Source organism: Salvelinus sp. IW2-2015, linkage group LG10 (genome assembly GCF_002910315.2).
Source record: "Salvelinus sp. IW2-2015 linkage group LG10, ASM291031v2, whole genome shotgun sequence".
NCBI lineage: Eukaryota > Metazoa > Chordata > Actinopteri > Salmoniformes > Salmonidae > Salvelinus > Salvelinus sp. IW2-2015.
This window is the reverse complement of record NC_036850.1, coordinates 2,161,344-2,178,434: the sequence shown is the minus strand read 5'-3', so window position 1 is coordinate 2,178,434 and position 17,091 is coordinate 2,161,344. Positions and strand designations below refer to the sequence as shown.

At 39.4% G+C, this 17,091-nt stretch overlaps 1 protein-coding gene across 1 annotated transcript in view; it reads right to left on the bottom strand.

The window, feature by feature from the left end:
• Positions 1–1,139: 1,139 nt before the first annotated feature.
• Positions 1,140–17,091, bottom strand: part of syt14a (synaptotagmin XIVa) — a 179,084-nt gene continuing 163,132 nt past the window's right edge. Inside the window, exon 9 of the mRNA XM_023995029.2 lies at positions 1,140–10,493. Within this exon, the coding sequence (XP_023850797.1) occupies positions 10,180–10,493 (314 nt within the window). The 3' untranslated portion in view covers positions 1,140–10,179. The remainder of the gene's footprint in view (positions 10,494–17,091) is intronic.

The window sequence follows — 17,091 nt, the reverse complement described above, 5'->3', positions numbered from 1 at the left end:
AACAAGCACCAAACCAGCGTGCGTGAGTGCAGAGTTGGATGGTGAGCCGTGCGTTGCACGACGTGCAATTTTCTGCTGTTTCTATCAGAATAAAGCTCCATGACTGGTGCTACAAGTTGGAGTTCGTGTCGATGATTGATTGTACACAACGCAAGAAGAGTACTGTTACATATATGATGCTACTTTTCATGATGTGGACAGTATGTGTCTTACATTACACAAGCTGATGTTTGACCACATAGAATTGGGCAGAATTACACATCCTTTTTACCTCAGAGTTGTAATGTTAGTATAAAAGTTTATAGTCAACACAATCACACAAGATAAATAGCTTAATATGGATCAATATCTTTGTTTTGTTTTTACTTAAATAGCAGCCTACCATTGTCAACAGCGATATCCTATGGCGGCTGGTAATTCGTTGAAGTTCACAAAAAAAGTTTTTTTTCTTCCATTTACCTTGAGAAAAGCCTCCCGAAATCAACATCTGCCAATCCAAAATATAGATATAAGCATTCTACAAGTTCTTATCTAACCAACCATGTATAGTTTATTCCAAGTTACCTTGTGGCCTTTGAATTGTGGTAGTTTAAACAGCGCTACACCCCAAACGTTTGCCCGTGTTCTATTGATTTCAGCGGGATATCGATGGAAGTCATTAACAAATAAAGTGTTGCATTATACTTACTGCGTTGGCGACCTACTTTAATCCAAATACAACACTTCAACATGTAGCTCGCTGTCCTCTACAAATGGTCCTCTAACCAGTGATATATTCCCAGATTCTGTGTTTTTTTAGCTCTGTGTGGTTTTTTCGCTTAGTTTTAACAGGACGTGCAACCTCATCTCTCCCATCTTGCTATTTATCAATATGTCTTATCAACAGGAAGTAGCAACAGCATCATTTTCAACTTACGTTTTAGGAATATAAATGGAACTTTCAACATTCATTTCCAATGGTATTGTACTTAATCAGGTTAAAACTGCTGAAATAGTCCAAAAACATGCCGCAATTTATTTATTTTGATGATATACCAGAAGTCACCAAAATGGGTTTGCCCTGCCTACTAATGTCCTGGTTAATGTTCTAAGAATGGTCTGAAAGGATATACAAAATTAAACACTAAGACAAAAAGTAGTTGTGTTTGATGCCATAGAAATCCTTTTTTAATCAATAATAATCATAAAATACATTCTTACAAATCAAATCTGATCTCTAGTACACAGGTAAGTACAGAAGTACATTTACACACAGTGACACAAAGTCGTAGTAAATCCCAAGAGAGAAATGTACAGAGCCGATCGAATCGGTGGTATAGGCAGTTTTTAAAAAGCAAGAAAACAAATCAAAAACTGAATAAAACTACTATGTAAATCAACTAATTGACAAAATAATAATAATGCAAAGCATATAACATACTTGTAAACATGTTACGTTTCAAGCCATGGTAGTGTGAAAGATTTACAAAAAAGTGTGCCAAACCTAAATGTTTTCCAGACACACTATTATACAGAGTCACTGTGCTGTGTCCTTTGTGCTATCAACTGCCGGCTGTGGCACCTTCTATGCACCACCAGTGCATAATGCTAATGGTGGAAAAGGTACTCATTTATCATACTTGCGTAAAAGTAAAGATACCTTAATAGAAAATTAGTCAAGTAAAAGTGAAAGTCACCCTGTAAAACACTACTTGAGTAAAAGTCTAAAAGTATTTGGTTTTAAATATACTTAAGTATCAAAAGTAAATGTAGTTGCTAAAATATACTTAAGTATCAAAAGTAAAAGTATGAATAATATAATTCCTTATATTAAGCAAACCAGACGGCACAATTGTCTTGTTTTTATTTATTTACGGATAGCCAGGGTCACACTCCAACACTCAAACATCATTTAAAAACAAAGCATTTGTGTTTAGTGAGTCAGACAGATCAGAGGCAGTAGGGATAACCAGGGATGTTCTCTTGATAAGTGTGTGAGTTTGACAATTTTCTTTCCTGCTAAGATTTCAAAATGTAATGAGTACGTGTCAGGGAAAATGTATGGAGTAAAAAGTACATAATTTTCTTTAGGAATGTAGTGAAGTAAAAGTAATAGTTGTCAAAAATATATCAAGTAAAGTACAGATACCCCAAAAAACTACTTAAAGTCGTAGTTTAAAGTATTTTTACTTGAGTATTTTACWCCACTGKATAATGCATTATTAATTGTTTATAGTGACTTAGAGTATATCACTCCATGCTGCATTATGAGCCCAAATTCCAAAGTGAATTATAAGACAATAAGCATTCATAACACCTTTTATAAAAACATAGGCCATCAATATATTCAGAAAGAATTACATTCTGCATTCTAAAAACGTTATATACGCTTTTATCACAGTTTATGGCTCACTATGGCAGCATGTATACTTTAAATACCTATAAATGCATTCGCATTGCGTTACACACAGGCGGGTTGTTGAGTGCAAGACCCCGCAGGCTAATTCAGATTTATCTGTTGTAATGCTGGTGAAAATCTGTGAATTCCGTCATAACATGACACAAGCAGATGTCTTCTTAGTAGCTGTTTCTTTGGTAACAAAACATTTAGGTCAATGGTGTTATCATTCGAAATGTCTGTCAGTGTCTCACAAAATTTGCTGACACTAGAACTTGTCTCACAATTACAAAATGTACATGAAAGGTTTGAAATGTGTATCATCGATGTTTCTCATGCAAGGGTACATTGTAATAACAAAATGTGCCATGGGATTTCAGTGCTGGTATTTTTTTACTAATCGAAGTAAAAGCCTTCTTGAACTGCATTACCGAAATTTGATCAAATCCTACATATATCAGGACACTGTTTACACACAGTAAATAGGCAAATACCAGTAGTAACTGTGCAAGTGTGTACATATAATGTGTTAAAAATGGCAATAGGATTGGGGTGTTACCTCATAAGAAATATTGACGTCTTGAGAGACCGCCACTGGATGATTGACACTTTCACTCTCTTTTGTCTTATTCTGGACAAGAAGCCTACACCTCTGATTGAATAGCTTCGCTTTGATCAGACCAAGACATTTCCATGCACCCCTGACAACGAGAGAGAGAGAGAGATTTAATGTGCTGGCGTACTGTGGGACTTCTTGTGAAAGTTGACTTGACATATTTTCCTTTCTTTATCCTTTTTTGGGGGGGCGATGGGGGTTACAAGCTAAAGAACTGTACAAGAAATACACATTGCTACTCTAAGTAATGCTGACAACAGCACTTAGAGACAACATCACAGTTAGCGACAACATTCCCCCCCCATACGTTTCGTTTTTAATTTGTATTATTCAATTCCCTACCGCATCTTATTTTGACAACAACAAGAAAAGTGTGTTGCTTTGCTCTACTGTTCAACTGTTTAAATTATTTATCCATATATAAAGAAATAAATCAACTAAATTGTTTGAACAACGTATGTGACTAAAAACAACTTCTCACAGGGCTATTTCCCACTATCAATACAAAAATAGATCAACATTTTTTATTTTATTTTTACATTTATTGTATACAGGATGTAACAATCAAGAAGTGAGACGTATCTTTGCTATAGTCAAATAGAACAGTTAAGTAGTGGAACATATAGAGGAATTGTGATACTCCACAGAAAAAGCAACAACCACGTACCAGCCATACTAGTTGTGCACTTTGAAATGTAATGCACAATGATTTAATTCTGTCCGGAGTGACCGGTAGTTTCTTTTGTCTCCTTTACTAAGTTTTACTTTTCCTTTGAGTTATATGCTTTTTGCAAATTATGGCACTGTAACGTTGCGTGACAGTTGTGTATGTGCTCCATTTGTCCTTTACCCCTACAAGAAAGCTCACTGGACTCCATTGGCCTTTGAATGGATCCTACACTAACAGGGGGATCAATAACGGGTAGAACAAGAGCTATGGCCCAATTATCTCTCCTCCCAAAGTGTGCACTTGTTCACTTCCCTTCAATGATTTGAAAGGAAATGACTCGTATAAGACATATGGTGGAAACTCCCACTAGCCCATGTCTCCACCAATCGAATGCTTTTATATTTGTCAGAAGTAGTAAACAACTGTGCGCTTTAGGAGAAAGGAGAAACCTAGAGTGTACGGCAAGTGAATGGGATTCTTGTTGTGCCACCACAGCACCAGGGGTCAGGGAAAAGATAAATAATAAATAACAGATGAGCGACAATGCTATATTAGACAGACAACGGTGTGCAATGTTGAATTCAACTGAAACGGTACTGAACAACCAGTTGAAAAGCGTTGAGATTATGGTGGCCCAGAGGGTGATTACTTTATGTAGGTTTGTGATGTCAAATGGTCACACCCATATTTTTATTTTTATTGTAATTTGACCCCCTTTTTCATGATATCCAACTGGTAGTTACGATCTTGTCTCATCGCTGCAACTCCTCAACGAGCTCGGTAGAGGTGAAGGTCGAGTCATGCATACTCRGAAACATGACCCGCCAAGTGCTGCTTCTTAAAACACTGCTGTCTTAACCAGTAAGCCAGCCTTAACCAGTAAGCCAGCCTCACCTATGTGTTGGAGGAAACATTGCTCAACTGATAACCGAAGTCAGCTTGCAGGCGCAAAGCCCGCAACAAGGAGTTGCAAGAGTGCTATGAGCTAAAGAAATCCCTCTGGCCAAAGCCTCCCCTAACCCAGACGACGCTGAGCCAATTGTGCGGGCACTATGGGTCTCCCGGTCACGGCCGGCTGTGACACAGCCTGGGATCAACCCACAGGGTGTAATGGCGCCTCAACACTGCGACGCAGTGACTTAGACAGCTGTGCCTGGCACTGGTCACACCCATAGTGATCAGGCCACACCTCSCCACACCCACCAAACGGGAGCAAACGTACCTCGAAAACTGTTGAAGAACAGTGCACACCATTCTAGGAAAACATGTCGTTCAGTACAATCCGTCACGCAACGTAGCAAACGTTGAAGCAACCTGAATGCAGGTACAAAGAACCCAAGTGACACTTATCATTAGATAAGGCTGCTGAAGATCCCTATCCGTCATCGTTAAACGAAGGCTCAGAATTCACTTGGTTTTGTGAAGAACTTGCTTAGTTGCAGGGCATGTGTGTTACTTGCACCTGCTTGATTGACCACCAACAATTCTTCACAACTCCAATTTGCTATTGTTATAAAAGTAGAAGCTCAAATATCTCCTACTAATATTGTGCACTCACGGTGTCACTTTCTTGGTAATGTGACAACACACATCAGGAGTGCTATTCTCCAAGCACTTCCAATTAGGACATGTGTGGAGAGTACATGTGCAATTAAATCTGGATCAAAACATCCCACCTTTCTAACTCTAACTCCCCACTTACATTAGACCAGTAATGTCATTGTGAGAAACAAGCAATGCTTAAAAGTTTAGACCAACCAGTCAGATTGGTATGTGAGAGTACAGTCACTTAGTTTAGAGCAAGGTTCTGCAGGTTTTCGCTCCAACCCTGATTCTAATAACTAACTGGTTGATAATCTGAATCAGGTTAGTTACAACTGGGGTTGGATTGAAAACCTACAAGAGGGTAGTTCTCCAGGAACAGGGTTGGAGAGCCCTGGCTTAGACCATTCACTCATCAAGACAGTTTCCTCTTTTACCATTGTTAAGCCCGGTACAGGTACAACAGCTTAGACGAGACGGTTTTATGCTGTTTTAAAACAATGTTTTCTTGATCTGAGCAGTCTAGTTTTAGAACATCTCAAGTCGACTTCTGGAGTTTCCAAGATTCAACATGTCAAACCGTGGCTAAAGACTTGAGATGAGACGGGTCTTTTTAGCCAATCAGAGAACAGTGTGCTGAAGTTATGTGTTTAGCCAAGCAGCTAGCTAGTTAGCCAAGCAGACAGCTAGCTAGCTATTTTGCTGCAATCAGTTAGCCTAGTCTCAAAGTGGGCCCTGTTTCTGGTCATGTATATCACGATACTCGTTTGTTACAGCACCTTGCTACAACAAATGGCAATTTTGTTTCACACTTTTATTACGGCATTGTAAAGAGGGAACGTTACCGTGGAAACGGTCTTAACCGCGTCTCTTGTATTTTTTTTACCTGAATGCCCCATCTTTAGTCTGCTGTTCTACAACACAACATTTTAAAACGGGCTAGTTTTTCTAATCTCGCCTCTCATTATGTTGGCTGTTGTATCTGTACCGGTTTTAGTCTGTTATCCTATTTATGAACATGTTTATATAGGCATATTTGGATCAGATATTTCACTCTGGAAAAGGGACTAGGCAAGCGCTAGTCAAAAATRATCAGACATCATGCAGTTTTTCTAAACAAGTTGCCACACTTGCAGAGAATTAGCCAGCTGTATGTTGTTCTTGACTCAAAGTGACTCAAAGTGAACCTGTTCTTGACTCAAAGTGAACCTGTGTATAGTTGGTCCCACGTTTCATGAGCTCAAATCAAAGATCCCAGAAACGTTAAATACACACAAAAAGCTTATTTCTCTCAAATTGTGTGCACACATTTGTTTACATCCCTGTTAGTAAGCATTTATCCTTTGCCAAGATAATCCATCCACCTGACAGGTGTGGCATATCAAGAAGCTGATWAAACAGCATGATCATTACATAGGGAAATAAAAGGCCACTTTAAAATGTGCAGTTTTGTCACACAACACAATGCCATAAGTGTCTCAATTTTGAGGGAGTTTGCAATTGGCATGCTGAGTGCAGGAATATCCACCAGAGCAGTTGCCAGAGAATTTGATGTTCATTTCTCTACCATATGCCACCTGAAACGTTYTTTTAGAGAATTTGGTAGTATGTCAAACCGGCTTCACAACCGCAGACCATGTGTATGGCGCCATGTCTGCTAGCAGCTTGCTGATATCAATGTTGTGAACAGAGTGTTCCATGGTGGCGGTGGGGTTATGGTATGACCAGGCATAAGCTACGGACAACGACCACAATTGAATTTTATCGATGGCAATTTGAATGTACAGAGATACCGTGCCGAGATCCAGGGGCCCATTGTTGTGCCATTCATTTGCCACCATCACGCCATCATGTTTCAGCATGATAATGCAACACCCCATGTCACAAGGATCTGTACACAATTCCTGGGAGCTGAAAATGTCCCAGTTCTTTCATGGCTTGCATACTCACCAGACATTGAGCATGTTTGGGATGCTCTAAATCGACATGACAAACAGCATGTTCCAGTTCCCGACAATATCCTGCATGTTGCTTTATCGTGTTCTTCTTATTTGTTATTTTACTCGTGTGCTTGTTATTTTTTGTATTACATTGTTATTGATTACTGCATTGTTGGGGTTAGAACTTGCATGTGCATGTGACATTAAAACTTGAAACTAGACAAACTAGTTCTCTGTATCTGGGCCATTCATGAATTCTGGTGGCATTTGGGCATGGCATTGTGAAAGAAAATATACTTCATTTTTTATGCATTCTGGTACATCTTCACATTCTAAATCAACTAATTTGGCAGCTTAATTACTTTAAATAATATTGACTAATTATGAATACATTGGGACAATTTACTAAAGTGATATGATTAAATTTAACTTACAATGTAAGTTACTTTCATTTGAATTGAGTAACACCAATGGCACTTTGTATTTAGACATACTAGAAGGTTGTGATTAGCAGGGAATGCTCAAAGTCCTTGTATATCTTTGTAATGATCGATTTTCAAGGAATAACACCAATGGCATAAACTTAGGGACACACTGTATTTGTTATTCATAATAATAAAGGTATTTTAATAGCCTCCTTGTTTTTATTTATCTATACAATATGTTAAATAATTTTGTTTACGTCCTAGAGTAATAATTGATCGCTATCTCTAAATCCCCAAAACATGTCACTACAACTCTACCAGGTCACTGCTGGGAGAAGCCAATTTGCTTGCCCTATGTACTATAAACAATGCATAAACATAAAGTTCTGCAATATAAAGGACTTGCATTATATTTGATGATTGATAAAGAGTTCAATATAAAAAAACATGTATGATGTGCAACTATTTGCAATTTTAAAGGGTTTTCATGGTTGCAAATGCCACCACAATTCAAGATCTGTTTTTGATGTCAGAATGCAAGCTCACAACTCAAAACACACAATTCCCTTTTTACAGGGCATTCGGGAATGTTTTCAGACCACTAGACTTTTTCCACATTTTGTTACGTTACAGCCTTACTCTAAAATTGATTCAATTGATGTTTTTACTGTCTACACACAATACCCCATAATGACAAAGCAAAAAGAGGTCTTTCGAAATGTTTGCAAATGTATAAAAAATACAAAACTGAAATATCACATTTACATAAGTATTTAGACTCAGTAATTTGTTGAAGCACCTTTGGCAGCGAACGCAGCTTAGAGTCTTCTTGGGTATGACACTAAAAGCTTGGCACACCTGTATTTGGGGAGTTTCTCCAATTATTCTGTGCAGATCCTCTCATGCTCTGTCAGGGTAGATGGGGAGCGACGCTGCACAGTTATTTTCAGATCTCTCCAGAGATGTTTGATCTGGTTCAAGTCCAGACTCCTGAGTGGCTGGGCCACTCAAGGACATTCAGAGACTTGAAGCCACTCCTGCATTTTCTTGGCTGTGTGCTTTGGGTTGTTGTCCTGTTGGAAGGTGAACATTCACCCCAGTCTGAGGTCCTGAGTGCTCTGGGGCAGGTTTTCATCAAGGATCTCTCTGTACTTTGCTCCGTTCATCTTTCCCTCGATCCTGACTAGTCTCCCACTCACTGCCACTGGAAAAACATCCCCACAGCATGATGCTGTCACCACGCTTCACCTTATGGATGGTGCCAGGTTTCCTCCAGACGTGCAGCTTGGCATTCAAGCCAAAGAGTTCAGTCTTGGTTTCATCAGACCAAAGAATCTTGTTTCTCATGATCTGAGAGTCTTTAGGTGTCTTTTGGCAAACTCCATTGTGCCTTTTTACTGAGGAGTGGCTTCTGTCTGGCCACTCTACCATAAAGGCCTGATTGGTGGAGTACTGCAGAGATGGTTGTCCTTCTAGAAGGTTCTCCCATCTCCACAGAGGAACTTTGGAGCTCTGTCAGAGTGACCATCGGGTTCTTGGTCACCTCCCTGACCAATTGCTCAGTTTGGCCGGGTGGCCAACTCTAGGAAGAGTCTTGGTGGTTCCAAACTTCTTCCATTTAAGAACGATGGTTGCCACTGTGTTCTTGGGGACCTTCAATGCAGCAGACATTTTTTGGTAGCCTTCCCCAGATCTGTGCCTCGACACAATCCTGTCTCGGAATTCCTTGGACCTTATGGCTTTGTTTTTGCTCTGACATGCACTGTCAACTGTGAGACCTATATAGACAGGTGTGTGCCTTTCCAAATCATGTCCAATCAATTGAATTTACCACAGGAGGACTCCAATCAAGTTGTAGTTATTTCTGTTTTTTATTTTTAATACATTTGCAAATATTTCTAAAAACCTGTTTTTGCTTTGTCATTATGGAATATTGTATATAGATTGATGAGGATTTTTTATAAATGTAATACATTTTAGAATAAGGTTGTAATGTAACAAAATGTGAAAAAAAGTCAATGGGTCTGAATACTTTCCGAATGCACTGTAAGTACGAAAGAGCACTGCTATTGTCAAAACAGAATGTATTCATATTCCTCTCATTGTACAACTACGRGAGAGAATCGATGACTCATCCAGGTTTAGCATTAAACAGTGCAGATATGCGAATACATACTGTATCTATCTTTGCTTCCCAAATACATGTGGAAACAATAGATGGAGCAGTAAGCACTTGAAGTAATATGGTCTCTTTCAATTACAGCACAGATTTTGCACTGTAAAAATGTCACCCAATGTGTCAATTTGTAAATGTGTTGCAACCATGACAAGATGCTAGGACTCTGCAGGGAATTTCGTATCAGCTTTGACAAGTGTTCATCCTAATCAAAGACGATTTAAAGAAATCTGGCATATTAAGTAACACTGTCAAGTCATTTGCCATAGCCTAGACCACATAACACCACCCACCATGCCCAACCCATCAACCCAGTCCACATAAAGAATGTTTCACCTGAGCAGAGACACCTATGGGCTTCGCCCTGCCTCTGTTCCCCATCCCTCTCTTCCTTCTTCTCAGCCACCTTTGCTTCCTCCTGTATTCTGTCGGTCTATGATTCCAACAGACTGTGCCACCGGCAGACCTGCTGTCCTTTGGACTCTTTCATCTGGGTCCAGTGAGTGAGTTCCTCCTCTCCAGAGCTGTTGAGGCCTAGCGAGATCCAACCGATCATCTCCTTGCGCTTCATGCTGCGCTTGTTGTACACGGAGAGGATGAGCGTCACGTCTGACAGCTGGAAGAGGGCAACCTGGAAGACAAACGTCTCCTTGTATGTAGGGTTGGGCTGGCCATGACAGATCGACGTCTTACACTTGGACATCTCCTGGCCCATTGAGTTCAATAAGGTCAGCTTGACATATGTATCTAAGAGGAAGAAATGGGGAGAATGATTAAGGACTAGAAACAAAACAATTCTATATCTCAAATGCTGAGATACAGCTTATAGTCCAAAAATAACAATTGTGTTAATTTTAGGAAATGCTAGCATTACATCATTTTTTATTCAAATTAATGAGTTAGATTTCTTGAGGTGTGACAAATATGAAAAATGGGGGGGGGGGGGTGACATAAATAATACAATAAATGGATAAGCTACAGCATGGCAACATGCAAAACTGAACATACCCCATGGCAAAGCAATTGCGGAACCATAAAAAAAAATATTAAATCATATCACTAAAGTTATTCCTAGATCATTCCTTATTCAATTACCTCCCAGAAAAACAATGTAGAGATTCAACTCCAACTATTAGAAAGTGAATATTCATCACTTACTTTATTTAGTATTTTATCTACAGGCAAAAAAAACCCTGAGACAACAACTGACGACATCCAAGGCTGCAAACCAAATAGGAAGAAACAGCGGCAAGCATAGCAATCACAAAGGCCTTGATCATGTTTTGCCTTTAGGCCATAACCATCTTCCATAATGTTCCATATTTCTACTGCTGTGAATGAGTGGGTAAGGCATGAATTGACAGGGCTTTTATAACGATCAGTGCKATCTGCTTTTGAAGGCCTATACTGTAGCTCTTTGCCTTGAATTCAGGGGATCTCTTGAGCTCTTTGACACTACCAAAATAGACTTCCTTTTATTTTAGCTTGCTGTAGAATGGCTTAAACTGTAGAACTGTTGGTGTCTTAAGAGGCCAGTCGTGGTGGAGTTCTTCTACCATTGTCAATGAATGAGAGGGGTGGTGACAGCTGATTAATGTGCCATTTCCATCTTCAACTACCTGTGCACTCACAACTTTGCATACAAATTCAAAGCATAATTCATGGCCTGATTCTGACTTCACAGCTTTTAGTTTTGTCAGTGTAGRCAGATGTTACTATTTCTGTAAAGTCAATCACATCTGAATTTAGTCAATATTCAGAAGACAAAAACTCCCCAGAACACCTGCTGACCGCACAAATAAATTCCCATGTGAAGAGCGATATACTGTAGCAACAAATTAATGTAATAGAGCAATTACAAATACTTTTGGTTGACTGATGAAGTATTTTARTGTTTTATTGTCAATAGATTTTCAGAAGCTTTAACTTCACTGGGAAAACATTTACGCAAATCTCCTGAATTAAAATGGCTGTTCGCAACATATTGTAAAATATAACGTTACAATACTATAATAAAACTAAATTGTATGGAGAGATAGACAATRGTTATGAAGTACAGTGGCTTCCCAAATTGACACCTTTGACACCTTTAAAGATAAGCAATAATGACTGTATAAAATAAATAGTTCAAATACTGAGCTATATTGTATGCTACAAAAAATTGGGAAATTACAATGTACAAAAATATAAATGCACCAAGTAATGTGTTGGTCCCATGTTTCAATAGCTGAAATAAAAGATCCCAGAAATGTTCCATACGCACAAAAAGCTTATTTCTCTCAAATGTTGAGCACAAATTTGTGTACATCCCTGTTAGTGAGCATTTCTCCATTGCCAAGATAATCCATCCACCTGACAGGTGTGACATATCAAGAACCTGCTTAAACAGCATGATCATTAGAGGTGCCATCTTAAATAAAAGGACAATGAAAGGCCACTCTAAAATGTGCAGTTTTGTCACACAACACAATGTCACAGTTCTGAGTGTGCAATTGGCGCGCTGACTGCAGGAATGTCCACCAGAGCTGTTGCCAGTGAATTTTCTGTTCATTTCTCTACCATAAACCGCCTCCAACATCATTTTAGATAATTTGGCAGTATGCGCCCAACAGGCCTCACAACTGCAGATCACATGTATAGTGTCATGTTGGCGATCAATTTGCTGATGTCAACATTTTGAACAGAGTGTTCCATCCATCTTTGAAATTGTAGCGTGTTGCGTTCAGGTTTTTGTTCAGTATATATCATTTTATACTAATACAATTGCTCAGAGACACAGATTTTGTTTAACAAGTAATACTTTTTTTCTCAAAAAAGGTTGGGGGCTAAATTATTGACCCCCCTAAAAATTATTACAAATAAGTAGTCAAAAGCTTAGCATTTGGTCCAATTTTCCTAGACTACATCAAGCTTGTGACTATAAACTTTGTTGGATGCATTSCAGTTTGTTGTGGTTGTGTTTCAGATTATTTTGTGCCCAATAGATATGAATGGTAAATAATACGATAACAATAATAATAATCGTACAAAAAAAAGTATGAAAATGTATGCGGTCATTGTTGTAAGTCACTCTGGTTAAGATCGTCTGCTAAATTACAAAACATGTAAATAATGTATTGTGTCATCTTGGAATCACTTTTATTGTAAATAAGATAAGACACTTCTACATTAATGTGGCTGCTACCCTGTTTACGAATAATCCTGAATGAATCGTGAATAATGATGAGTGAGATATTTACAGAGGGTCAAAGATCATACCGGTCACGGGTGCACCTCAGCCACGCTCAAGGTACTGAACGATATCATAACCGCCATCGATAAAAGACAGTACTGTGCAGCCGTCTTCATCCACCTGGCCAAGGCTTTCAACTCTGTCAATCACCATATTCTTTATCGGCAGACTGAACTAGCCTTGGTTTTTCTAATGACTGCCATCGCCTGGTTCCCCAACTATCTTGCAGACAGAGTTCAGTGTGTCAAATCGGAGGGCATGTTGGTCCCGGAGCCTCTGGCAGTCTCTATGGGGTACCACAGGGTTCAATTCTCGGGCCGACTCTTTTCTCTGTATATATCAATGATGTCGCTCTTGCTGCGGGCGATTCCCTGATTCCACCTCTACGCAGACGACACCATTCTGTAACTTCTGGCCCTTCCTTGGACCACTGTGCTAACTAACCTCCAAACGAGCTTCAATGCCATACAACACTCCTTCCGTGGCCTCCAAACTGCTCTTAAACGCTAGTAAAACCAAATGCATGCTTTTCAAACCGTTCGCTGCCCGCAGCTGCCCGCCGACTAGCATCACCACCCTGGACGGTTCCGACCTAGAATATGTGGACAACTATAAATACCTAAGTGTCTGGTTAGACTGTAAACTCCTTTCCAGACTCATATTAAACATCTCCAATCCAAAATCAAATCTAGAATCGGCTTTCTATTTCAACAACAAAGCCTCCTTCACTCACGCCGCCAAACTTACCCTAGTAAAACTGACTATCCTACCGATTCATCGACTTCGGCCGATGTCATCTACAAAAATAGCTTCCAAACTCAGCAAACTGGATGCAGTCCTATCACAGTGCCATCCGTTTTGTTACCAAATCACCTTATACCACCCACCACTGCGACCTGTATGCTCTAGTCGGCTGGCCCTCGCTACATATTCGTCGCCAGGACCCACTGGCTCCAGGTCATCTATAAGTCTATGCTAGGTAAAGCTCCGCCTTATCTCAGTTCACTGGTCACGATAACAACACCCACCCGTAGCACACGTTCAGCAGGTATATCTCACTGATCATCCCCAAAGCCAACACCTCATTTGGCGCCTTTCCTTCCAGTTCTCTGCTGCCAGTGACTGGAAACAAATTGCAAAAATTGCTGAAGTTGGAGACTTTTATTTCCCTCACCAACTTTAAACATCATTTATCTGAGCAGCTAACGATCGATGCAGCTGATATCATAGTCCCATCTGTAAATAGCCCACCCAATCTACCTACCTCATCCCCATATTGTTTTTATTTACTTTTCTACTCTTTTGCACACCAGTATCTCTACTTGCACATGCTCATTTATCACTCCAGTGCTAATCTGCTAAATTGTAATTATTCGCTCCTATGGCCTATTTATTGCCAACCTCCTCATGCCTTTTGCACACACTGTATATAGACTTTATTTTTTTCTACTGTGTCATTGACTTGTTTATTGTGTTATTGGCTTGTTTATTGTTTATTCCATGTGTAACTCTGTGTTGTTGTCTGTGTCACACTGCTTTGCTTTATCTTGGCCAGGTCGCAGTTGTAAATGAGAACTTGTTCTCAACTAGCCTACCCGGTTAAATAAAGGTGAAATAATTTTTTTTATTAAAAAATACCCCCAAGACATGTTAACCTCCTCTGTTATTGGTAATGGTGAGTGGTTAGCATGTCTTGGGGGTATGATCTTCGATCCATACTCATCATTATTCACAGTTAATTCAGTATTATTTGTAAGCATGGTAGCATCCACATTAATGTCGAAGTGTCTTATCTTACAATAAAATCTTATTTAAACAAAATATTTTACTCTGAGTAATTATATTAGTATAAAATAATATAATTTCCCAATTTTTGGAGCATACAATATAGCTCTGTACWTTAAATATTTATTTTATACTGTGATTATGGCTCATCTTTATCAAGGCTGTCAATAACTCCGGACCTCACTGTAGAAAATGTGCCAAAAGACTGCATTGGTTGTTGAATGGCACCAGCACTCACTAGCATATCCCATTATGATACCACACAAGTCACCACAAGAAAAAAGTTGTTCTGAATTACTCCAAATGTGGAGAAGCAAGCTATCATGATTCCCACAACCCCACATACAATGAAAAAAAGCAGGGAGCAAGGCTCAGGGCTGGACGGGGAAATACATACATGAGAATAATCAGGAATGGGGAGTAAGTGAAAAAGACACACACACACACACACACACACACTGATACATATAGTGTTCAAAGCTTTGAATAAGCAATGTTCGGTAGCACTTTATAATAACTCCACGTAATAAAGCATTTATAATGGATTAGTAAATAATTTATTCCTCATTTATGAATCATTACTCCCACATTTGTAAATGTTAGTAACGTAGTTATTCACACATTTATAAACAACGTTTAAAATATTGAATAATGATTCATACGATAATTCATAAGATATTTAATATAGGTCCCTATAAACCATGTACACCATGTACCATTAGTGCACTAAATCTAGCAGATTCATTACTTACCAACAACAGCTGCAAATTCCAATAAAAACGACATAATGTTTTGAAGTTCACTTTCCTTGCTTTGTTTAACCACACTATCATGAATCAAGCAAATAAGTTTTGTGCGTCAGAGAGCAGTATTTATTTAGTTTCATAGAACAGACGTACATCGCATTCGYAAAGTATTCATACCCCTTTACTTTTTCCACATTTTGTTGCGTTACAGCCTTATGGATTATGGATTATATTGCTTTATTCTTCATCAATCTACACACAATACCCCAATGACAAAGCAAAAACAGGTTTTTATATTTACYTAAGWATTCAGACACTTTAKTCAGTACTTTGTTGAAGCACCTTTGGCAGCGATTATAGCCWAGAGTCTTCTTGGATATGAAGCTACAAGCTTGGCACACCTGTATTTGGGGAGTTTTTCCCATTCTTCACTGCAGATCCTCTCAAGCTCTGTCAGGTTGGATGGGGAGCGTCATTGCACAGCTATTTTCAGGTCTCTCCAGAGATGTTCGATCAGGTCACTCAAGGACAGTCAGATTTGTCCCGAAGCCACTCKTGCGTTGTCTTGGCTGTGTGCTTAGGGTCGTTTTCCTGTTGGAAGGTGAACCTTCACCCCAGTCTYAGGTCTTGAGGGCTCTGGAGCAGGTTTTCCATCAAGAATCTCTCTGTAATTTACTCCGTTCATCTTTTCCTCAATCCTGACCAGTCTCCCAGTCCCTGCCGCTGAAAAACACATTAGGGATGGTGCCAGGTTTCCTCCAGACGTGACACTTGGCATTCAGGGCAAAGACTTCAATCTTGGTTTCATCAAACCAGAGAATCTTGTTTCTCATGGTCTGAGTCCTTTAGGTGCCTTTTTGGCAAACTCCAAGCAGGCTGTCATGTGCCTTTTACTGAGGAGTGGCTTCAGTCTGGCCACTACCATAAAGTCCTGATTGGTGGAGTGCTGCAGGGATGGTTTTCCTATTGGAAGGTTCTACCATCTCTACAGAGGAACTCTGGAGCTCRGTCAGAGTGACAATAGGGTTCTTGGTCACCTCCCTGACCAAGGCCCTTATCCCCCGATTGCTCAGTTTGGKTAGGGGCCAGATCTAGGTAGAGTCTTGGTGGTTCCAAACTTCTTCCATTTAAGAATGATGGAGGCCACTGTCTTCTTGGGGACCTTCAATGTTTCAGAAATGTCTTGCTACCCTTCCCCAGATCTGTGCCTTGACACAATCCTGTCTCGGTGCTCTAAGGACAATTCCCTTGGTTATGGCTCTGACATGCACTGTCAGCTGTGGACCTTATATAGACAGGTATGTGCATTTCCAAATCATCTCAAAGATGATCAATGCAAACAGGATGCACCTGAGCTCAATTTCGAGTCTCAGAGTAAAGGGTCTGAATACTTATGTAAATAAGGTATTTCTGTTTTTTTTGTGTGCAAAAATTCATTTATGTATGTAGAGTACCAGTCAAAAGTTGACACCTACTCATTCAAGGGTTTTTCTTTATTTTTACTATTTTCTACATTGTAGAATAATAGTGAAGACATCAAAACTATGAAATAACACATATGGAATCATGTAGTAACCAAAAA